Source organism: Amia ocellicauda, chromosome 19 (assembly GCF_036373705.1).
Source record: "Amia ocellicauda isolate fAmiCal2 chromosome 19, fAmiCal2.hap1, whole genome shotgun sequence".
Taxonomy (NCBI): domain Eukaryota; kingdom Metazoa; phylum Chordata; class Actinopteri; order Amiiformes; family Amiidae; genus Amia; species Amia ocellicauda.
The window spans coordinates 9,389,756-9,415,227 of NC_089868.1; the positions used below are offsets into that span (position 1 = coordinate 9,389,756).

The following is a 25,472-nucleotide window of genomic DNA, read 5'->3' on the forward strand; positions in this document are numbered from 1 at the left end:
AATTATTGTAATATTCTTTATTATCATTGCTATTATTAATGTTATTATTATTATTATTTTGTTACTGTTTGCAACTGTTAAAATCCTTGTTGTATTGTTCTTGTTACATGTGCCTAGCTATTTCTCATGATGTATGTTGTAGCTATGCAGTGTGTGTGTGTGTGTGTGTGTGTGTGTGTGTGAAAGAGCGGTAATCTGATGTACCAGAGCAGCTGCTTTTAAACATTCTGTCCAGGTCACTCATTCATTCGTGTCACATGATTGTTTCCTCCTTCAATCAGAACGCTGTCCTTAATCACAACACAGTTAACTTCGGCATGCTGTGTTCGGGACGGTATTCTGCAGCGCATGCACGCAGAAGCATGACTTTAAACTTTTACAATAACTTAAAGCATGAACACCAAAGGAAGCACTGGCTACCTCCTCATCATGTGAGTATTACACTGAATGCAACAACAACTTCCAGACTAGACAAACAATATATGTGGTGGTGCACAGGCTGCTTAATTTCAGACTTTTTATTGTATTTTATATGACCAATATTCGAGTGTATTTGACCTACTTGGGGCTACTTTTCTATTTGTTATAGACATGACAGCCCAATAATCCTATTTGCATTGAAAACAACACCTAATATCTACAAACAAAAGTGGGATTTGAGACGTTTTCCTTTCAGATGTCAACTTGCGGATATAGAAATATATCCCAACATCATTGCTGATCAACGAAGTGAATTCTAGCTGACACAGTATTGAAATAATATAATGATTTGAACTTCAGTTTGAAGTGAGTGTCCCAGGGAGGAGATTCACCCACTTTTTAATGAGTTGTGGGGAAGAGAAAATGAGAGAATCACCTAGATGTCAAGGGGGATAGATAACAGTGTTTATGGATCTCATACACTTGGAGTTCCTGAGTGGATATTGGCTGCCTTCTTTTTCAGAGCTCCTTTTGTCCATCTGAAAAAAAAGGAACCCTGAATATGTCTATTTATAAACTGCAATACTTTATTTCTACCCATCCGCTGCTCCTGTCCTATTTTAAAGACACCACCATCCTGGTCTATTTCTGGATATAGCTTCTGTAGCAGCGTGAGGGCTGTCAAAGAGGGCACTTGATCGTTACCTGGAGGGATTGACACAGAGCTTACACAGTTTGGAGAAGATGGTGTGTTGCCAGAAGAGGAACATATAAAGCTCTCCAGCATTTTAGAGTTAGAATAGCAGCAAGGGGTGGTCAAAAATAGACTTGAGTTATGAGTTGAATATATCGTAGAGTACATTTTCTTCAGGGGAAAAAATAAGAGAATTATATTTTAAATCCAATTGATTAAGTTTGTCAGTTAGACACTCAATTTCATCAGCAGGAGACTCTTCCTTTAAAACTTGGGCTTGTATGTTACTTTTGCAGAAAATTATTTCACCGTTTTTGCCTGACAAAGGCCATGACTGAAACATAATAACATAACTGTGAAAGATTTTAAGATAGGAAAGCAAGACGTACCACTGTCTAAATAACCAAAATCCTGTCTTAAATCCTGAGTTTACAACAATGAGGAAAACCTGTAAAGAAATAAATGAAAATGTTAGCTCTTAAGCTCCCAACGTCCTGATGGATTATAATCATGAATACAGCACTGATTTTAATATTAAGTGTAGTGTAGCAATAGGAAAGCTTATAAGCCAGTACCGGTTCAATGCAGGGTTTATACATACCAAATGAAGGACCCAAACCCAGGGAAGATGATCTGTGCGATTGAGGCGCTCTGTATGGTCCCGTTGTAATAGTAATGGGTAGCTGGAGGAAGAAGAGATGCGCAGCGGTGTGCTTTAATTTCCGTTCCTCGTTTTTTTTTTTTTTTAAGTCAGAACAGCTTTCTGAATTTTGGGGGGATGTGCATCACCTGTTTATATATTGTTTATGTGTAGATATTCAAACCAAAACAACACAAACTTAATGTTGCTTTGCATTGTCTCACTTTACTTTTTCGTTTTTTGTGTTCCTGTGCCTTCAGTTTCTTTTATTTTCTTTCTACGCATTGATTTTTGGAATTAAAAGCTGGATATTTTACTTGTTTTCACTCAATGACATTAGAAATATAGCCAAACACAATGGTGAAAAATAAGCATAAATATTCCTGTCTTCCATCTGAACTGTACAATAGCTGTGTTTGCATCTTTATTTTAAAGCATTATTGTACATCCCTGTGAATATTGCCTTAATCCCAGGATTTACTTGCTGAGTATCTTACTATGTGTGTTTTACATGAATCATTGTTTTTATTTGGCGACAACTCCAATAAAATAAATGACTTTAGAAATTGTACATGGTAAAGCCACTGACAAACAAATTAAGAAAAATGTTTTCTCCAGACTGACAAAGAAGATTGAGTGTTGTACGAGCTGAAGCCATCCTTCACCGATGGACTTCTCAGCTATGTGTAAAAGCTATGCATCCAGACATTTGTTCGCCAGTTTTTTTCAGATGCTACTTTTTATGCATGAAAAATAGTATCCTTAATGGAAACTGCAACAGAGACGCGCAGTGAAAACATGAGAGAATATTTGCAATAAGTAAGAAGCAAACTAGAGAGAGAGCACAGCGCATTAATCTAATAGGAAATGTATATAACATGGAGATCGCATCTTCCATTCTGTTTTTTTCAAACCCTTCAAAGTGCCTTCATGAACTTCCTTCATGTTTGAAGAATGTATTCGTTTGCAGGAGGGAAAACTGACATTTAATTAAGATCAACATGTTAGCAACCTAACCATGAAAAAGAAAGTCATCTTGATACAAAAACACATGAATATTTTGGTGGCCAACAACACATACCAATGTCCTGTTCTCTTTTCAACCTCACACTGTAAACCTATTAATTAGTGGTTTTGTTTTTCTCATTTTATTCTGATTGTAAACTGAATTCTCATTTCATGGGAACACATTCAAAATTATAACAATTACAAATGTAATAAGCTGGCAAATGCTGTTTCTTGCACAGAAGAAAAGGACAATGAAGCCATCTGGAATCAATACGAAATTTGAATGCTTGCTGTGACGTAAATTGACTAATCAAATGCTATCTTGTGAATCTCAGCCCAATGGCTAAAACCACAACACTCTCTAGTTCGTTGCAAACAATATAAAAATGAAAAAACCTATCTCTGGAAACAGTTGTTCCTTACATGCATAAAATACTTAGATTATTATTATTATTATTATTATTATTATGCAGAGTTTCAGGATCTGACTCATAATATGTAAATTAAGTTACATATTTTACATAATATGTAAAAAGCTGTTGTCAGAGGTGTTAAAATGCTTTATGAAGGTTTTTTTTGTTTCTGTAATCTGTTTGTTCTCCACTAAATGCATTACCTCTTTTCTGCAATTTTCCAGTGTTCAGATTATTAAAGGTACTGTTCTTCTTTACATATCACTGTGCATCTTTATTTATAGACTTTTTTGTAACCTTAACAATAAGCACTGTCCTTACTGTAACTGGGTTTTTTGATTGATAGTACAACACCTTATCTACTAAGTTATCTAATGTTGAAACAGTCTGTTTTGCTGTGACTTTGAGGTGAGGAAAAACAAAACACCGCAACTGCACAGAGGCTGCCTAGATATTTGGTTCCTTTGCTTTTATTGGACTTTCTTTTCTGCACAGATGTTGTTTTCATTTTTCTTTCCACAAAATGTTTAGTTACAGAGACACAGCTTGACAAAATAGTAATTAAAGTCTGTCCACCGGCACACCAGGTCTGAGAAGTGCTAGTTAAGTGTCGTCTGTTTATGTATCACAATGGCGGTGACGTGAGATCACTTGAATAAACACAGTGACATTAGCTCTGTTTTTCCCCTTCTTTGTTGCTAGACCCCTTCCCAGCAGAGCAATATCTTAGATAATGGACAAGAAGATGTTTCTCCCACAAGCCAGTGGGCCCCATATTCTCTGGGAAGGAGAGACGTGCCACCAGAAAACATCATCAAAAAGGTAAGCGGAGAGGGCAGGGCTTTTACACGGAGGAACCTGATTTGGCTAGTATTCGCAGGCAAGCGTGCACACTGCCCTTAATGAAAATGCTTTCACTATATCACAGTATGTCGTTTTCAATTACGGCCTTAATGAAAAGTCGGAACACTGCACTTTTTTTTTTCTTCTTCAAATTGAGAAAAAAGAACTCACTGGTTTTACAAATAAAAAACTGTTATGGAACAGATTGAAAGCACTTGAGCGTGTTTAATTGCATAGAACATTTTTGAGTGATGGGAGGGTGGTATATTTTATTAACATTGAAGATATCCTTTATTTGTTGGCTACTTTCACAAATGTAATTGAATTTGAACACTCAAAAGCCACTATTGTCTCCATCGGGGCCCAAGTGAGGGGCCAATATGTATCTATATTTGTAATTGTAGAAATGACCTTAGCATGTGAGATGTATTAGCATTTTCTTAGCTCTTTCTGATGCGTTGGACAAAGACTCCTTTGTTTAAAACATGGGTGTATTTAATCCAATTACCCTGATGTGTGAATGTCCACCAGTAGCAGTTTGTCTGACCCAGTTCATCCTGTTCCCAACCCAGTTTTTTTTTGTAACAGTTTGGCCTAATTTCTCACGTTAGTATTTTGCACAGACAGTTAATCTGGAAATTAATAACAGTGGTTTTCACTATTCAAACCTTTTCAAAGCGATTATTTGCTGGTCTTTTGAGCTTCTCAGGGCTGGGACCGTCTTCGTCATTAGCTGACTAACCAGCCGATGTTGATGAGAATAATTGACCCATGTGTCTGAAAATTAAACATCTGTAGGATGCCTAATTAAAAGCAAAATACATATCAACTGTGTGTGCATGCACTTACAAAACCTTTTAAAATATATATACATTATGAAATTCAACTGGCAGCTTGAGAGCACGTCGGCAGAACTTTGCAAATGTCAAACACACATCCTAGATAATAGAACAAAATTGTTTTTAGGAGCTGTATTTATTGTTCTAATATTAAAGCATTAGACTTACAGCTCAGGAACAGACAGAAGCCAATGACCTGAGTTTCCATAGTTGCTTAAAAACTTTAACTTATCTGTTTACAAGCGATTTAAGCATTACAGACAAATTGTTGTGTAAAATATCATAGCATACTCATATAGATTGAAAATATTTGTACTATTCTATCATTAGCATCGATGTCCCAATAGATTTTACCTGATTGTGTAATATACAGTTAGGGCCATAAATATTTGGACAGTGACACAATTGTCATCATTTTGGCTCTGTATGCCACCACAATGGATTTGAGGGTAGTTACATCCAAATTGGGTGAACGGAATTATACCCATTTTTATATGTGGTCCCCCCAATTTTAGGGGCTCAAAAGTATTTGGACAAACTAACATAATCATTAATTAAATTGTGAGTTTCAGTACTTGGTTGCAAATCCTTTGCAGTCAATGACTGCCTGAAGTCTGGAACCCATAGACATCACCAGATTCTGGGTTTCTTCCCTGGTGATGTCTGCCAGGCCTGGACTACAGCTGTCTTTAGTTCCTGCTTGTTCTTGGGGAGTGTTGTCTTCAGTTTTGCCTTCAGCAAGTGAAACGCTGCTCAATTGGATTCAGGTCAGGTGATTGACTTGGCCATTGCAGAACATTCCACTTCTTCACCTTAAAAAAGTATTGGGTTGCTTTCACAGTATGCTTCGGGTCATTGTCCATCTGCACTGTGAAGCGCCGTCCAATGAGATTTTAAGCATTTGGCTGAATCTGAGCAGATAATATAACCCTAAACACTTCAGAATTCATCCTGCTGCTTTTGTCAGCAGTCACATCATCAATAAATACAAGGGAACCAGTTCCTTTGGCAGCCATACATGCCCATGCCATAACATGCTTCACAGATGAGGTGGTATGCTTTGGATCATGAGCAGTTCCTTCGCTTCTCCATACTCTTCTATTCCCATCATTCTGGTACAAGTTGATCTTTGTCTCATCTGTCCATAGGATGTTGTTCCAGAACTGTATAGGTTCATTAGATGTTTTTTGTGAAACTCTAATCTGCTCTTCCTGTTTCCTGTTTCTATCTTGTGGTAAACCCTCTGTATTTACTCTGGTGAAGTCTTCTCTTGATTGTTGACTTTGACACAGATTCGCCTACCTCCTGGAGGGTGTTCTTGATCTGGCCAACTGTTGTGAAGGGGTTTTTCTTCACCAGGGAAAGTTGTTGTTAGTGGTCTTCCGGGCCTTTTGGTGTTCCTGAACTCACCAGTCCGTTCTTTCTTTTTAACCAAATAGTTGATTTGGCCACACCTAAAGTTTTTGCTATCTCTCTGATTGGCTTGTTTTGATTTCTCAGCCTAATGATGGCTTGCTGCTCTCGCAGTGGCAGCTCTTTGAACTTCAAATTGAGGGTTAACAGCAACAGATTCCAAATGCAAATGCCACACTTGAAATCAAATCTAGACCTTTTATCTGCTTACCTGTAACTGAAATAATGAAGGAACAGCACACACAGGGCCATGGAACAGCTGAGACAGCTGAGCAGCCAATTGTCCAATTACTTTTGACACCTAATATTGGGGGGACCACATATAAAAATGGCTGTAATTCCTACACCGTTCACCCAATTTGGATGTAACTACCCTCAAATTAGAGATGAAAGTCTACACTTAAAGCACATCTTGATTTGTTTCCTTTCAAATCCATTGTGGTGGCATACAGAGCCAAAACGATGACAGTTGTGTCACTGTTCAAATTTTTATGGACCTAACTGTAGATATGTTGTAGTTGAAGAGGACATTGCCTATTTTCCATAAAGATAAAGGGATGTTTGTTTTTTGCAACCATCCATCATTGAGTCTTAAACTACGGCACAAGTTTTTATGTTTTTGCTACAGGAGTGATGTTTGTTTTACATCTCTATAGATCAGTATGCATTTCCACAGATGTATGTAAACCCACATTAAACAATACACATAAAAATACAGGAAACCATTCCACTTCTACATCTTGATATATTCATTAGTGTTTTGATTAAGAAGCCAGTGATTTGCAGTCAATCAGTGGGTAAAGGAATCTAGCTGAGCACTTCCCAATGGACAGATTAATTGTCATTTAGCTCATCCGACAATTGCACTTTGCCACTGGGTACAAACTAGAAGCCACTGACAGCGACCATCAATCGCTTTTGTCACCTACAATTGGAGGGTTTGCTGAAGTTCTGATTTATCCCACGCTTTGGTATACTCTCCGTACCACCTTGCAGAAACAATATACAATTAAAACACACACAAATTACTTATTTATCATCCAGTAGACACACATGAGTTGCAACTAGTAACTAGATGAGCTTGTTTTGGATTAATAGCCTTGGTACCAGGAGAGATTATTCTCTCTAATATAGTCCCCTAAACACAGGTGAAATGTATTATCTTTACAAAATTTTAGTTGTAGAAAATCAAAGAAGAAATAAAAAAAGATTAAAAACTGAAGACAGGGCACACTGCATTGAGTTTCCCACACTGACCAGAAATCACACCAGTTGTTGAAGTTGTGAAATAAGTACAGGTGATTTATTTAGCCTTGTTTTATTTGTCACCTACCGCAATCCACCGCACCAGGCTTGTTGTCTTCCACACAAAAGCACAGCAGGTTCTCTCTTTGCAGTCAGAGCCGGGGAAGAGCTTCTGCCTCCTCTCAAGGTGGAGCTGGGGTTGTAGCTGGAGACAAATGACTCACTGGCACTTCCTGAGAAACACCTACGGGGAAGGCACACCAGGCAAATTGTTTTGTGCTCTCTTGAAAATAAACACTCTTCCAGCCGAATGACTAATCCCCGCCGAAGTTTGAGCTTTAGTCACTCGCAGCAGTTTGTCAATTACATTTCAGTGCCTTGATGCTGTTCAGTTACTTCCGTCGATTTTTCCTTTTTATCAATGATTTTCTGATTCCTAAACTTCCTGCCCTACAAGCAAATTCTTGGAAAGACGGAAATCTACCATTGGTCTTTAAGCAGTACCACAGTTGATCCTTCAGATAGATGTTGAAAATCTTTGCAAAGTGTTTTATACTTTTAAATTCCGACAAATCAAATAAGCGGAAAACTTGTCTTTAAATAGACATCATAATATAGCATTCCTGACACTGTAATTTACAGAGTAACTCAGAAGACTCCAAAACTCTCTGTGATTAATGTGTTGTTCTTTTGCCATATCAAAGACAACAGAATCTGACCCTAGCTAGACAGTATAAAACAACCACAGTCGCTTGGGTAGCATGTTCAATAAGATAAGTGTTTATGAGCAGGAACTCTGTTTATGGGCAGACATTCCTTTTGAATCCTTTTGTTATGTTTAGACCTGCTCAGGTGTACAATATGTTGTTGCTGTTGTTTTCAAATGTAGCTTTTAAATGTTCTGTTAATGTTTCTGAGTCCCAGGTAATAAACCAGGGACTCCCAGTATTCATTTGAACAATACATGTGCTTAATTTATGTTTGTTCTCCATGGCAACATCCGTCCTATCAATGTCTGTGTTGTTGTTGTTCTTCTTTCCATGTTTTGTCTCAGAGCAATCAGATAGACCCTGCCCCTTGTTCTTGCCTTGTGATACAACATTGAAAGGTTAAATAAAGACCCTTAGTGCCTCGGTGCTGTCTCGAACCCGTCTGGGTCGTTTTACTGCACCCATCGGCAACGCAGCTTTTTAAATTAATACTTATTTGTCACACTGTAGAAACATCCATGCCAAAAATAACCCAAGTGGTTATTATCCTCATAAATGTAAAACATATCAATTTAGCTAGAATGCATATGCAGTAAGCATGCTTAGCAGGTCATAAATTATTAAGTATACAATTGATACTACCTCTGTACAAGCCTAAAGTGCTAATAAAAAAATCACTCAGTATTCAAAGTGTGAAACAATGTACTCTCTCACAAGCGGACTGAAAGCCTTTTTATTTTATTAGAAACATTGTCTTGTCCAGGCAGGAGAGGAAGGGGGGAGGGGTGGCGTAGCGCTGCCGTTTCTTACAAATTTGAAAGTTGCATGAAACAAGGAACAAACCGAAGGAAAAGACCAGGAACTACAGTGTGAAGTAGTCCTGTTGGATTAATCTATCATTTCCAGCTTGTTGGACTAGACCAAAAATCGACTGGGAAGCTCCTCTTTTGCATGCCACTCAAAACACATCGCCACACATCTGTTTCGCTGTCTGTTAGTCGTCTGTGTAAGATGTAACGTTTGCATCTTTTCAGCTCCCTGACTCTTTGCCTAACGGGTTGAATTACCCACAGGCAGGTAGCCACCCCCACCAAACGCAGACAATGATTGTGACCTCAGCCACCGCCACGCCCCCGCACCGCTCGGCCAGGGAGCAACAGTATGAAGGGGCCATCAACAAGATCTCCATCCAGCAGTACCAGTCGCCGCTGCCCATCCCCATCTCCACGACTAGCCCCCGGGGCCCTCCGAGCGGCCGCTGTCTCATTCAGACCAAAGGGCAGAAAAGTATGGATGGATATCAGGAGCAGGTTGGGCTCTTTCAATACCCCCAGCTTTATTCCGAGTTAATGAGAAAACGCACCACTTTCTGTGACCAAATGTATTCCTCAGAATGAAGGTTGAGCTGTAGTCTGTTTCTCACACCTTGCAACCAAGAAAGAAGAGCATCTGGTTTGGTTTTATTCTTTCCGCCTCTGTTTTTCTTACATTTTCATGAGTGAATCTTTATATTTATGCACTACTTGGTGTAGAACAAAGCCGCCTATCAGTGTTCCTCGCTGAGTACTAAGTGCTGAAGGACCAGGCTTGAATTTGAACACCCAAGCCGAGGTTGCTTCTCAATTTTCTTTCACTCTAAATGCTCAGGATTGATATGAATAAAATAATGAAATGTGTGTTGTCAAAGGTGCAATGTGGAGATGAAACAGACTATAATCATGTTTTCTTTTTTTTTTTTTTTGGTGGGGGGTTTCTCAAGGATTGTTTTTTTTTTTTTGTCATCAGCAATTTAGTTACCTGAAGAACTGACCCTTTCATTTCATTTCATGTATCAATTAAACCTGAAAAATCAACCCTTTTTTTAAACTAAGGCCTCATTTAAAATGGGGGTTCTGATATAAAAAAAAAATACCCATGCTTTTACTCCTCCATGGATGTCAAACCAACTTTGTAGAGTAGCATTGCTTATAAAACAGTGAGACTGTGTTGTTATGGGCCCTTTTCACTGTTGTTCGGTGAACATTAACTCAGACTTTTCTTTTTAATTACTGGTTGAATAGAACTGGGTTTTCATTCAAATGCTTCTGTAATGGTGTTTATGAATCCAGAAAATGTAAAGAACATTTTCAGGAATTCCATGTGTTTTATACCTGTTTTTTTTTTTCTTTCTTTTCTGTTATGCAAGTACGTTCAAGATCTGGAGTGAATTTTGAGTGAGGTGGGGTACTGTGTAGCACAGGTTGTAATGAACAACACAGCAGTAATTAATGGAGGTCATTTTGTACATGACTGATGAATGCAGTTTCCTTTTTCTTTTCTTTTTTTTTTTTTTCTTTTTACCCATGACAGCATCGCCACAATTTATAGATTGAAAATAAAGACTTGAAGACTTGGAAGAGTTCTTGGTTATTTATTTTGATGGCACATAGTTATCACACTACAAATGTTGAAGTGTATCCTTGTACTACATTTGTGTGAATGTATTTGTATATGTGTGTTTGTGCGTTGTTGTTTTTTGAAATCACTGTTTGTTATTATGCAGTGGTCTTTATGTTTCACTTTCTTGCAGTTTTGTGTACGGATAGAAAAGAACCCCGGCCTTGGCTTTAGCATCTCAGGAGGAATAAGTGGACAGGGAAATCCATTCAAGCCGTCAGATATGGTAAGACCATTGTTACTTTTTCCGCACACTGTGACAGTGTAAACCTTGTGTAGCACTGCATCTGAAAATATCTCCAATAAATGAGGCCCCTTAACGCCATTCCTTTCTGCCCTTTAATCGTTATTTTTATATTCCAGCCCTGCTAAAGGTGAATTACACCACATTTTATTGCCGAACACTTTTGGAAAATAGGATAAGTAGGTCTTGCTGAAGAGTTACTATGGAAACGGCTCCTGCAACGTACAGTATGCGCCACAGCCTGATGCATTTCCACTGCACTTCCATTGTTCAGGACTGCACTGAAATCAAGACTCATTAGGTCGACAGAAACAATTGGTCCATTTACAGCTAATTGTGACTATAGTGATGTTGTACATTGTACATTGTATGCTGACCAAGAAGAGCAGAAATAAAGAAGTGAGGTGTTCACAATGTATTATAAACTAGTGGAGCTTTTTGGTGCCTTCTAGATTTCTAACCCTAGCATTTTGCTTTCGCTGATGAAACCCAACAATAAAATCAATGCAGTATTCCCACTGAGTTTGTATAGAGCACAGCCGTCTTGCCCAGATTCCACTGAGTTCACAACCTTGATAAACAAAATGTCTTTTATATACATCTCAGCCAAGAGTCGGTGAAAATATGTGACCGCCAATTACGTTAAAGACATTTCCGAAAACAGTAAATACATAAAAGCAATAGTACTGCAAGCAAAGAGTGCTGATTTGTGATTTTATGACCACTTCCATCTCCTGTTACTGTTTTCTGTGCCTAGTTTCTGCAAAGCCAGCAAAGTCATTTATTTTAACATAAATCATATAACAGAAGAAAGTTGAAACTGCCTGCTGTCTAAAAGCATGTTTTAATCTGCTAGCTGAATGTGATAGGGTTCAGGACGAAATATGCAACAGACCAGGGCTGGTCTCTGGACTGGTGTTTGGGAATCTCTGATCTAGAATGCAGCTTTGCATCTGCCCTACGTGAAGAAAGAAACCTCTGTTAAATAAATACAAATAAATGCATAGGACAGATTTCATAGGAAACTGAGGACTATCCATTTATTTATTTATTATTTAAGTTTTGACTGATTGTTTTCATTTTTCCCATCCCCCGTTCCAGTTTGTAAGGGGACCCCCCCATATTCACCTATTTTAGAATGATTTGAAAGTGTAAATATGAGTGCCTTGCACACATAGGTCATTTCAGAGGGACATATCAAATGGGTGCAATGCTTCCACACTCTTTTCCAGGTCATGCCAGCAAAGCTTCTGATTTCACCTTCCCATCTTCTGTGTGCTCATTGTCTTGGTCTTTTTCAATCACTTGGATCCATTCAATAACTTATTTAGTTCATTGTTGGTCTGTTCTTCCTGCCAATTGCCATTTTCACATTCTCACTCTTTCAATGTCACATACTTTGGTTGCTCACTCATCCATTTACTTGTTTTTCTCTCTCCTCTTGTTATTTTATCTTTGGGCAAATAAGTAGTTTTTTCTTTCAAGAGTGTGCTGTTTCTTCCAAATGCACTCCATCCCATTTTCACTCTTCTTTTCATTTCTTCCATAAGATCCCCATCTGCATTGATTTGTTGGCCAAGGTAGACAGAACTGTTGACGACTTCAAGTATCTTTTGATCTACTTGAATCTTCTCAGTTTTCACAAAGCTATTGAACATGACTTTGGTTTTTTTAAAGTTTATTTGAGTCTAGTTTTCTTGAATTTCAATCTGTAGTTTTTCAGGTGTTTTGAAGTTGTTGAAGTTGTCATCTGCAAATCGTTTTTTTTTAATCTCAATCCAAAATCTTGAACACTTCTTCAAGAGTTGCTCTGAAGAGTTTTGGATTGTCTGTTCTTGATGTAGTCCTTTACAGATCTTGATTGTGTCAGTGACTTGATGGAGTTTGATTGTAGATATTTCTTCAATGTTTTGATTTCTTAGAGCACTGCTGATTGAACTTGTATAGACTGAATCAAATGCTCTCTCTCAGTGAAACCCAGGTACAGCAAAATCTCATATTCTCTACATCTTTCTAATACTTCTCGGACAACTTGAATATGATCCATAATGTAATATCCACTTCTACAAAGTCTAGCATATATTGTAGGCGATGTATTAGTACATTTGTAAATACTTTGTATACAGTGGAAAGTAGTCTAAATGTCCTATATTTCTTCAGATTTTCTTTGTGTCCTTTGGCAGGATGGCAGTTGTGCTGTTCCATTTATCTGGGATTTGTCTAATTATGAGACACATTGTGAAAAGTTTTGCAAGAATGATTTCCAATTTTCTACAGCTTCACTGTGATTCCATCTTCTCTTTTTTCTGGCATAAACTACTAGAGAGATTGTAATAAAAACATTTGTGTTCTCAGCACATTCCACTAATCTATCTCTCCTATCTGTTTCATTCCTATCACCATACAATTTCCACAAACACCTACATAGGCTCCGATGCTACTGGGCTCTAGCCTTAAGTCCCAAAAGCGTAGGAGGAGATCACCTATCATCTGACATGTAGAGGACAGATTCTGAATTTCCAAATGAGTGTTAGCAAAGCTAATCATTCCTTAGAAGAAGCTAATCCATGCTCTTAAGACAGGAACGACAGGCCCTATTAGTGCTGACGCCATAAGAGCCCTCACAATTTATGATGTCGTTCACAAAAGGATATAGAATCCACTTCATAGAGTGAGCAGTAATTCTCCAACAGGGCCTAATAAACATTTGCACTTGTGTCTATAAGCTATTTCAGTCACAGAAAGAAAGCAGAAAGCACAGTTGTTACATTAAACATTTGGCACCGTATACATCTAGAGAGGCTATAAAGGGAGCAAAAAAAATAAAAATAAAAGAAACTGCTTGTTTCAGTGTATTTTTAGAGATGCATATGAGATCATCCATACAGTTACACATACAAAACCCACTTCATGGGCAAACATCACAGAGCAGTTGCCAGATGTTCAAAAACAGCTCCTAATTACCTCCTGTTATAGACTACTGTCTGGTTCTCCAGAGACCATTGCAAAGCATAGGGTTAGAGAAACATAAAGGTGTAGCTTAGCACTTTTTTCCTATCATACCAAATGGTTTTGAGAGTGTCTTATGTGGCCACAAAATACATCAAGCATCATTTATGAGATTTTTTTTTTTACACTTTTCAAAGCTATATACTGATGTGACCAGATGGTTCAATAATCCCACATAGACGTTTTGAGATGGAACGGGTTGGGCCCAAACTGAAATTAATTAACGAGTAAATGGAGAGTTAAATGATTCCTAAATTGATATTGAATTTCATTGACTTAAGTCAGAATTAGTTATTAATTTCCTGATAATGAATATACAGCTCTGGAAAAAATTAAGAGACCACTCCAAGTTCAGAAATCAGTGTTAAGTGTTCTCTATTTTTTCCAGAGCTGTATTGCTGTGTAAAATATTAAGACTCTCTCTGATCAGCAATCCATTCAATCTGATCCGATAAAAAGAAAAACAGCTGATCGATAATTTATTTGATCAAAGAGAATCTGGGCAAACCATGGCCATACACTAACTTGTCTATTATACATTAATTTCATAGTTCATGAATGAACATGTAAAATACCATAACAACAATCCCTTTCTGATTAATAATGTAATTAAGCACCATCTATGGAATCTATTGGTTGTGTTCTAAATTCCCACACTTTAATTGTACTAGTCCTTGACAAAGTAATTCAAAAATAATGTCTGGGGGAAAATATTTGACTACACGTTATCATATAGAATATGTACTTTTTTATTGACAAGTTAAATATTAAATATTAAAGTCCCTACAATAGATTTTGTATCTACCACAGTAAATGTGCATGGTTAGCTATTTTTGTAACAACATTTAAATTAAAGGAAAAACAATTAAATTAAATGTTCTTGTCACCACTGAATATGACAGTTTTGTGTAAATGTAAATCTGATGTCCATTTGTTTGACCTTTAGTAAAGGGATTTGGGTAAAAATAACTTGAATCTGAAGAATATACTCCTTAAGGAGTCAGTAGAATCCTGCCTTGTTTTTTGGTGCTGGAAGCCATGGATACTGAGAGTCAGAAATAAATGAAAAATAAGAAAAAGACGGACAAAAATCTGCATCACAGGGGGAGTGCCACTCAAAACCAATTCATTTTTAAAAACTGAAAGCCTTCTCCTCAGCAGCGTGCATTCTGTATGGAAACGCATTATGAGCAGTTTGATTGCCTGCTTGTTTGTTTCTGCTCGGCCACGGTGTGCAGCTCTCGATTGTGTTTAATTTGGAGGTCTCCTGTGTGCTCGGCGCAGAGCTTGAAAGGCTTCCAAATGAAACCGCCTCACGCCTTTGTTCTGTGTGGGAACGCCACTCTCGGCATAGGTGCGCTGTACTTTAATGCTACGCCAGCAAATCAAAATACAAATAAATGGGAAGCTAGTTCTCGTGATCAAAAAAAGTCCCTGTCCCCTCTGATCAGTTTCCCTGTCCTGTGCACACCAGCCACAACCTGTACAGCAAATCTTTTCCTGCTTACTTTTCATATTGTGACCACCAGACAAGTGTCCTTATAGCTCTTTCCTGTGTTTGCTGTTAGATTGGAGCACATGCCACTTGTTGCTGCATAGTGCCTCATTCAAACAGAGCCCCAATCAAATGGAGAATACAATTGGCTAAACAGATCATCATATTCTCAGTCATGGGCCAATTTGGAAAACAGTAGGAAATCCTCAAAGCCACACCTAGCAACATTTAGTTGTATAAATCGGCAACAGCACAGCCGCCCGATAATTTAACGTCTGTTTATGAAATGCCTAAATATTTGTTAGAAAATGACAAAATGAACATACAGACTCTTGCCAGACTCTGCCATGCTTGACAGAAGCAAATGCTTGAATATTTCAATTGGACCTGATGTAAACGTAATTCCAGGTACTCTGGGATCTGTCCACTCGATGACATATTATTTAAATGTGAGCAGTTTTAATACCCAGATTTATCGATTTAAAAGTTAAATTCAATATGGATGTAAAGTTATGTGTTGGCATTATAATACTTGGTTTTCCAAACACATGGGGCCAAATTTATCAGCTTGTCAACGATGAGTTAGTGTATAAAAGTTAAGAAGCCGTGCCAGCTGGTTTTAATAAAACTTATGGAAAATAGTGACAAAACAGATTTTTTTATTATTATTATTTGTTTGCAATGAACTACTAATACATTGGTAATCAAATCCTATTTCTCCAAGGCAAGAGTTTCTCCCGTTCTAAAATAAAATAAACTATAAAGGTATCAGAAAAAAAAACACAAATTTAAGTCAAGATAATGTGTCATAACTGTTGTTTAAAACAACTTTATTTTATTTTAGCATTTTATTTTAGCAGGAGGGGAAAACTTTCTGGTGCAGTTTGCAATAGAAGCAATGTTTGTCCTCCAAATCAATCTCTTTATTATTTATTTCTTCTATTTTTAATAAAAATGTTACAAAAGGCTTGTGTAATTAAGTTTTTTTTTTTCCTGTGTAGTTTTCCTCAATTTTGTATTGTGGTTTATTTATTAGAAATTGTCTTTGGCTGTAATTTTGATACTAATGTGATGGTGGTGATTGTCTCTGCAATAGTTCAATACCAGTATGTTAATATCAGGGATGAAATGACAAACAAAAGAAAAAAGAAAAACAAGGTTTCATTAAATGTATTTGTGTGTATACAATTCTACTTTCATTTTGACATGGTACAGTTTTCCAGGGAATTAACTGCCACTGTTCTGTTCTTTTCAAAACTATTTTGTATTTTCCACAGATAAAAAAGTGAAGTAACTATTTAAAAAAGATGACTTTTTTAATAAGAATGTCTGTAATAAGTAATAATTCTTGCTTCTATCATCTTATTTGTATTATTACTGTTGCCAATAACATGAAGGCAGCAAATGTAAAGTAATTTATATAATCTGCATTTCCCTTAATGTCTGTTTTGTGTTGTAAGTGTCTTTTTTTATGATTGCGGGTTAATCATCGATTCACTGTGTAGCTTCTGAAGAAACTTCTCAGCAGTGAAGAAAAGGAAACTGTATGGGGAGCAATTTTTGTGTGGCGCTCTAATGTTTTAATACTGGCCACAGATGTTATGATGCTATGCTAACTTGACTACCCCCAGGGCAGTTTTAATGTTTTAAAAGTCAGTATATGAGCTCATTGACTGGGATATTCCGAGAAGCATCTTAATGAGGTACTTGGAAAAACTACAAGCAAAAAACTCTGCAAAACATGCCAAGAGGCCTGTTCTCATTTGCTACCTTTCCTACACTCTTACATTCCCAAACTGTTCTTGCTGGAGTGCAGGATTGGCAAAGGAAAATGAGAAAGCACAGAAAGAGCATGATAAAATGATAAAAACATGCGGGGAAAAAAAGCACAAAACGAGGAAAATGCAGATATAAATTACTTTCCAACTTTTTTGTGTTTGAAGGCTGGTACGCGTACTTTACGAAGGTGTGCCCAAGGATCTATATTATCAACATCAACAACAACAACATCAAACAAATAAATATATATAACCAAAAGACCAGGCTTTGCTGCATTTATAATCTTGGAGGTGCCTGTTTAGGTCATAGCAGAGGAGTTTCAGAGTTGTCAGTTAAAATACTAATAGTGACAGAAAGGTATTCCAGTGAAGACAGCTGTTAAAAACCTAAATTATACTACTACTAATAATAATCATAATAAGGATTAAATGTTTTTGCTCATAGAATTGTATGAATAATTCTGAATTTTACATTTAGGTTAGTCTTCTAACTCACTGTATTCGTAGCTGTTTTTGTTTTGTTTGTTTTTATAGCTTACTATAATTATATAGATAACTGAGCAATGGCCTATATGAAACGAGCAAAAAATCCAGATTGAAAGGCAAAGATTCTAAACAATCTTTACCGAGTTGTTCCTAACCTCATATCACTTTTGACTTATAGGGTATCTTTGTTACTAGGGTACAGCCTGACGGACCCGCCTCCAACGTGCTTCAACCCGGAGATAAAATCCTAAAGGTAACAATGTTTCCCATCATAACTCATCGTCTGCAAGTCTCTGACACAGTCCTTTACACCACATCGCCAGTAGAAGCTTTGCATGAGGCAGTCTTTGTTCACTAACTGCATGCTTGTATACACATTCAGTCGCTGAGCAGTTTTAGTTTGGGGGATTCTGATTGACCAGTACTGGGGTTAGTGATTGGTGGAGAAAAAGAAATGAGTTGGATAAATTGTTTCGGATATAAGTGAACCATGTTAAACAAAATCTCTGTCATCAGTGCCTTTTGTCTGTTTCCTTACTTTATGGCAACACCCTAACAAAGATTGAATCTGGTCTTTTATTTTTATTTTCTAGTTGTCTGCACTTTGCTTTGTCCTTTTGTGTTCTTTTCGTTGTTACGAAGTTTTTATATAATTGTGTACCAGCTGTGTACTGGTCCCTCTTATTGGCAAATTCAAAACATAAAACAAATTCCTAATGCCCTAGTTAAATAATAGCATTCATTACATGTCTGTAATGCCATCTCAATGTTTGGAAATCACATATGATTTAAACAGCATGGAGGTGTGCATTGAATTGTTCATTTCCCTTCAGCTGCTTCCCTTTTATAAAAAGCCTCAGCTATACTGAACTTAAAATGTTCTCATTGAAAGTAATCTCCCTAATTCTGTAGAGTAATGTGGAGGTATTTCGAAAGTCCCTCTGAGTTAAAATGAGCAATATCTACTGACTGTTCATAATTTGTTGTTTCCAAACTTGGTCGCTTTATTCATGTATAAAATGTAAATGCGCCATATTTAAAAAATGATGTCACTGTGTGCTGTGCGCAGATTACGTGAAATACATTGAAGCGGCAGTTGATCGGGGCCCCGGTTCGGTCAGGGAGTTCATGTAAAGCTGTGGTTCAGACTCCAGCTTCCTTCACCAGCTGCTTCTGTAGCCTCCATGGGACTCGCTTGGCTCACCGCGCCGTGATAACATTGAGGGAGTGCAGCATTCCCTACTGTTATTGGCTTGTCTTGGTTTTATGTCGCTTTCAATGTGCAAAAGTAGCTGCAGACACCCCATAGTCATCAAAACAAACAAGGGAGAAAAAGAAGAAACTTATTTGCTCTCTCCACAGATACAGTGTTAGCTGAGGAAAACACCTCTAAAGACCAGCTTCTTTCCCCCTTTCTCCTTTACAGCATGTGTCGTCTTACTTTGTGTGTCTGTTTCCCTTTTTCGGTGTTGTTCTTTTCTCCCTCCTTGACGATATTGCATTTCCTTACCTCAAACGCGTTCGGCCTGTTCCCAGAATCCCTCTCCTGCGCACCGTTTCCAGTGCTGAGAGTGTTGACCTGTGCTTCATTCTTGCATTACAGGCCAACGGACATAGTTTTTTACACATGGAACATGAAACGGCTGTCTCTTTACTGAAGAATTTCCAGAAAACTGTGGACTTGGTAATCTTGAGGGAGAACACAGCCTAAATATTTTTTTACTATGCCATTACTACTCATATGGAAGGAGCATTAAAAGTATATACAAGTTATCCAAACCCTCATTTTTATCTAGGAACAGTATGATTTGCCAATTGCTGGACCAATGGCAAATATTAGTGCCAAATGTATAATAGGATACATATCTTATAGTGTTAAAAGTTGATATAAAGGAAATTAACAAAAAAAAAGTGTGTTTAAAATTAATGTTGATGTGGTTGAAATTCAGTTATATCAATCTATCAGCCTGAGGCTGTGGATCGGTGCAGTTTGTTTTGTTTTTTAACAGATTTTTTTTGTTTGTTTGTTTGCTTTTATTTATGTTTTTTTTTTTTCAAAGTAGTTTTTCATTTAGATTTGAGAGCACGAAAGCACACAAGCTATTTAGGAATTACATTCACCATAAACACTGCCTCAACTTTGTATATGCCTTTTTGTAAATATATATTTAAAATAGACAAAAAAGTTTAAGAGCTGCGTGAAGAAAGACATAGAAAAGAATGTATGCTATTTTCTTAAAATAAATAAATACAGTTTATATATGTCCCACAGAAAAACCTCCAGGACATGAAATTACATCTTAAGAAATTTTAAAAAGGTATTTTGAACAACAACAAAAAAAGATTTTACCACTCTTTTTGGTTTGCATTTTGAAATATGTTTAAAATGTTTTTTGGTTTTTTTTAAAGGAATGTGTTGAATATTGATGAATATTACAAGAGCCAACTAATACTAGTGCAGTGTTTCCCAGCTTTTCTTTTGTTTTATAGGTGTAGAATGGGTTTCCATACTTAACTGTTGGGAGCGTTTGATGTTTCCTCATGGAGTGAGCAATCTTAGCCTGGCTTTAAACTGTCCTGCAGTGCCATCTGGTGCACAGCAATGCAGATTTGTTTTCCTTATTTTAGCAACGTTTCTCTGTCCACATAATGTGAAATTCATATTGTGTTTGTCTGCTGAGGTGTTTATTCACATGATGTATGTGGAGATCTCTAGCTACACTTGGGATTTGAGGGATTGAAATTGTGAATTCAGCCTGAAACTGAGTGGGATGTAGTCGAAATCCTGGAGTAAACCATCACCATTTTACATTTTACTCATCTTCCAGACAGCAACACTTTTTTCAGCAGGGAAGTTGTCCCCACACTTGATACTGGGTCATTTCAGGCTGTAGCTGTCCTACCAAGAATATCAGGACTAAAAGAAGTCACTGAAACACAAATCAGCTGCCCTATGTAATACTCTGTCATTTAAGACGAAGAAAAAATATCCAACTCCTGATTCTGAAACACTAAAACTACTTTTTTCGGCCTTCGTATAATTTCTTTTGAGGCTGTATCTTTTATTTGGTTATTGGAGTGCGTGGATTTGTGAAGGGTATACATTTAATCTGTTCCTCAAACAGATAAACACATTTGCACTTACACTACATACAACAGATGATACCGAATTGCTGCTAATTTTTCAACTCCAGCAAATGCATAAAACAGTCAGACAAATTGTTACTGTGGTACCATTGATTGAAAATGTATCCATTTTAAACAGCATATTTTCATGAGGTGACCAGATCTAAAAATGTCGACCTTTGCCAAAAAAATTTGACCTAGTTCCAAGAAGATAGTAATGGAGATTTGGAATAACTTCTGTCTGCAACACTAATATTGAAAAGGCTGAAGGAATCCCAAAGATGTAGGTAGATCATAAAATAATCCTCTTCTTTTAAGTTGTTCGGTTACGTGTTTTTTAGTATGGCTACCTTCTTTCTTTGGTGCGTCATTTCAAAAACGAGATCCATTTTAATTATAAATGATTTCCGTAGAATAGTGAGGAAGAATGCGAAAGGTCGCCTCGGGTTAAGCTGCATTCAGATCCAATTGAGCTTAGTCTGAATGCTGATTGAATTTCATTTTGTGCATCACAGAATGCATCAGCCGCCATCTTTTAATCTTTAGACTAATGGTGACAGTGAAGATTCGGCTTTCTTGGCTTCCCTGCAGTAAAAGAGCCGCCTTCTCCCTCAGTGTTTGAGGTACCTCTTGAACACATGACATATATGTATTATTAATATGTTAAAGTACCAACACACAGTGAACCTCCCTATTGGCGTACATCCTTTCAGTTCAGTTTAATACAGTGTCAAGGCGTATAGGCATGTCTTTTTCTTGGGAGGGGCAAGCTGGGTTAATAAGAAAAAGTCAATAGGGCTGAATGTGATGTAATTAACCCTTTTATCTACTGGGGGGTTGGGTTTAATTAGTGCTGCCTGAGCTGTACAAAAAATAAAACATCATTCCTGTAAAGCCACCTCAGTCTAGTTAACGGGATTATACTTCCCCAAATGTATCATAGCTTTATTATATATTTGATTTAGCTCTTTTGAAACATATGAATGCAGACATGGATGTGAGGGTAGGAGACCATTTTTTTTTTTATCATTTTATATCTGCCCGCATTATAACATTAGTCCTGAGAGACACGATCAGAACCAATGTGCAAGTGTGTTCATCCTCATCCCAAAATATTCAATGAAAATTCAAGTCTACTTTGAGCAGTAATGAACCCAACAAACACGGGGAGAAAACACAACACACCGCAGCTCCACAAGGTTTTGTCTCTCTTCGCGCTGACCTTCAAGTATTGTTTTGAATTGTCTAGTGGCTTCAGCAGGACAGAATGATTAACTACAAATCTGACAGTAAAATACTGTGATGAATAACATAACTGTTTAAGTATGCTCTGAGAGGATCGCTGCAGTTAACCCCGGGCGCTTCTCAGTGGAAAATTGCCCCGCAGCACTGATTTTGTTATGCATACAAGAATTACCAATATGATTATTTAAGTAATTCAGACTTAGTATACGCCATTTTATTTACAGGAAAATGTGGAATTGCAGGAGGTCATGTTTTTAATTTATCAGAGAAATCCATCACACTATCAAACTCCGCAGATGCATTTGTTTGAATTAAATTGGCAGATTTATCTAACAATACGGTGTTGCCTGGTCATTTGAGTTATTAATTGTGAAACATCCCATAGAAAAACTTTATATCTTTCACAACTACAGTTTTGAATACATGTATTATCATTTTATAATACATATGAGGCAGAAGTATTACTTTCAGTTGTTATTATCTAGGGTACCTATTTTTCCTTGTAGTTTGTAAATACTTGAAGGTCAGTAGGGGCTTATTCAACACTTAGTAAATCCACCAGATACTTGGAGCACCTGCAATGCCTGTTAAGGCAGAGGGGGCATCACAACATTTTTTAATTTAAAATTAAAGATGTGGCGTTTTAAAACCCCATAAAAACAGACATTTAAATCCATTGCATTCCTGATGGAAATCCAATTTTTTTCAACCTCTAGTCTTAAAGCATGCTTTCACTGGGTTTTATCTTTGTCTTTTTAGATACAATCGTTTGTGTTTTGAAATGGGCATACTTATATGTGTGTTTCATTGAAGTTTTCTTTCAAACTTGAATAATTAAGAGGTCTTCAATATGCAAAGAGAGATTGATATTGTGAAAATTGGTGCCATATAAACGCTGTCAAAGGTGTGTAAGTGCAGAACCCTGGAGAAAGTTACATTACTTTTTTATGTAAACAAATGTAGCATTTTATGTGACATTTTTGAGCAAAACTAAGCACTAAAAAGTTCTAGCCCTATAAAAAGGCCTTGGTAAAAGTGTTTCTAGCTTAGCTAGGTGCATTAGGTACAAGGTACTGTGGTGCCATTTACCAAACAGAAGTTTGGACAAAAATTACAGTCGTAAGCTGAAAAACTGTAACATAATAAAAAAAGCTTTGATAATATAATTTTTTTTTTCTACTTAATGTTTTCAGGTAATTATTTCTATTATATTGGTATACTTAGCTTTGCTCAAATTGTGAACTTTTATAAACACTATGATAACAGTGGAAGGAAATATGTATTCAGGACATGAGGCAGGAAAGCTGTAGTATCAAACTTGTAAAATTAATTTCTACAGTAATTGTGAATTTGTGTTATACAAAAATATATATATATGTATATGAATATAAAAAACAATGTCATTTTTGTATGTGTTTAAAATACAGCTAAATATAAAAAGCTAATATACGGTACTTTTCAGTCTAATTGCAGTATTGATGTAAATAATTGTGAATGAAGACACATTTAAATAATTTATTCATAGAGATTGTGAATGTATTCGAAGCTTCTGCAGTATAAAGACTTACTGGACTTGAATGCTGCTTCATTTTTTGTGCAAAAAGTAATTTTAAGGAAAAGAAAAGAAATTCAGTTCGGTTGGACGAATTTAGTGAGACTTTAATATCCTGTTTATTGATTTGCACATGCAAGTTTAATCCTTCCAGTTTTATTTCTGTATTGACACAAAGATATGTAATTGGTAAAGTATATATTCTGTGTCTAGAATGCATTTTGGAGATGCTATCTGTATATATATTTAAAATAAATTTTAATAAAACAAAATTATGGAAAAAACAACAACAAAATGCTGTGCAGCGTTATACAGAGCCATTTTCGGCTTTGAAAGTACAATTTTTTCAGTATTTAAGAAGTGTTTTGAATAATGTACGAAAGTCTCTTTATTGTACAAACAATAAAAATGTCACTTTATTGTTAACACTCTTTGCTACTGTTTTCTCTTCATGTCCCTTTCTATGTACTGTTTCAATTTTAACATGCAAAGGAATGTTTAACAAAATAAACCTGGTAATTGAGAAGATTTACATATGTCAATTAAGATCACCTCACATATTGAACAACCAAGACTTGACATGGATAAGCAACAGCAGCGGTCAATGGTTTTCCTGCATTTACTTATTGTTTAGCTTAATTTGACCAATCATCTTCTACGGTGATGCAGTTATCCCCACGGTTTTGAATAGATCTGCAACAGATCCCCAAATTTGTTGACTGTAATTTGACTTTATTGTGTGTTTATTGAGTTATTTGTAATGGTGTCGATTGAATTGGATCCCCACAAGTCATACACATATTAAAATCTCCATCAAAAGGAAGTTTTATTTTTCGTTTGGTGTTTTTTTAAGAAACCTGTTGTTGGCCTCCCTCTGTTGCACTTTGGGAATTGTACATCCCATCTCTCAAGTGGAACTTTCCTCCATCAACTCTGATTAGAAATCCAAAAACTGGATTCCTCTACCTCCTCTAACACTTTCAAAATGTAAGACATGAAAACTCAGAAGGAAGACGGGAGATGCCAACAGTGGCAGTGTAAACACAACTCCACTGATCGTGATCGGATGTTTCACTGCATTTGATCCGGATCAGAAATGGCTGCGTAAATGTTAATGTTAATCTGTTAATGTATGAAACTAACCTTATTCCGCATTGTATGTTGTAGTAATCCTCTTCAGGAAAATGGACCAATAGGATTGCAGGCAGTAATACAGTAATACTGGTCTGATCATTAATTTAAGACATGTGTGTACTTGGAAGGGTCATAGGGGTTCGATCTTAATGGATTTACATATTTGAGATTGTTATGCCGATACTAGGCATATGCATTTTTAGTCGACATTTGTTAATTGATGTTATTAGTACATTTTTCTGCAATTAAACAACATCAAAATTGGGTTCATATTTGAATTTATTTTTCCTGTTGTACTGCAACCCCGAAACACAGTTGCAAAACGAAATGTAAGGAGAACACATTCCTAAAATGTACCGAAAAGATCATTCAGTTTAGTTTTTAAGACATTTGCAAACAGCATCTATTATTGCATCTATTATTATGCAAAACCAGAGCCATGCAATAGCAGCCTTCTAATAATAATAATAATAATAATATATATATATATATACACACTCACCTAAAGGATTATTAGGAACACCATACTAATACTGTGTTTGACCCCCTTTCGCCTTCAGAACTGCCTTAATTCTACGTGGCATTGATTCAACAAGGTGCTGAAAGCATTCTTTAGAAATGTTGGCCCATATTGATAGGATAGCATCTTGCAGTTGATGGAGATTCGTGGGATGCACATCCAGGGCACGAAGCTCCCGTTCCACCACATCCCAAAGATGCTCTATTGGGTTGAGATCTGGTG

At 36.7% G+C, this 25,472-nt stretch overlaps 1 protein-coding gene across 1 annotated transcript in view; it reads left to right on the top strand.

Moving 5' to 3' along the window:
* lrrc7 (leucine rich repeat containing 7) overlaps positions 1 to 24,376 on the top strand; it is a 150,782-nt gene extending 126,406 nt beyond the window's left edge. Inside the window, exons 23-28 of the mRNA XM_066692203.1 lie at positions 282 to 431; positions 3,878 to 3,997; positions 9,260 to 9,535; positions 10,795 to 10,887; positions 17,852 to 17,926; positions 19,277 to 24,376. Coding sequence (XP_066548300.1) covers positions 282 to 431; positions 3,878 to 3,997; positions 9,260 to 9,535; positions 10,795 to 10,887; positions 17,852 to 17,926; positions 19,277 to 19,384 — 822 coding nt within the window. The 3' untranslated portion in view covers positions 19,385 to 24,376. The remainder of the gene's footprint in view (positions 1 to 281; positions 432 to 3,877; positions 3,998 to 9,259; positions 9,536 to 10,794; positions 10,888 to 17,851; positions 17,927 to 19,276) is intronic.
* The last annotated feature ends 1,096 nt before the right edge of the window (positions 24,377 to 25,472 follow it).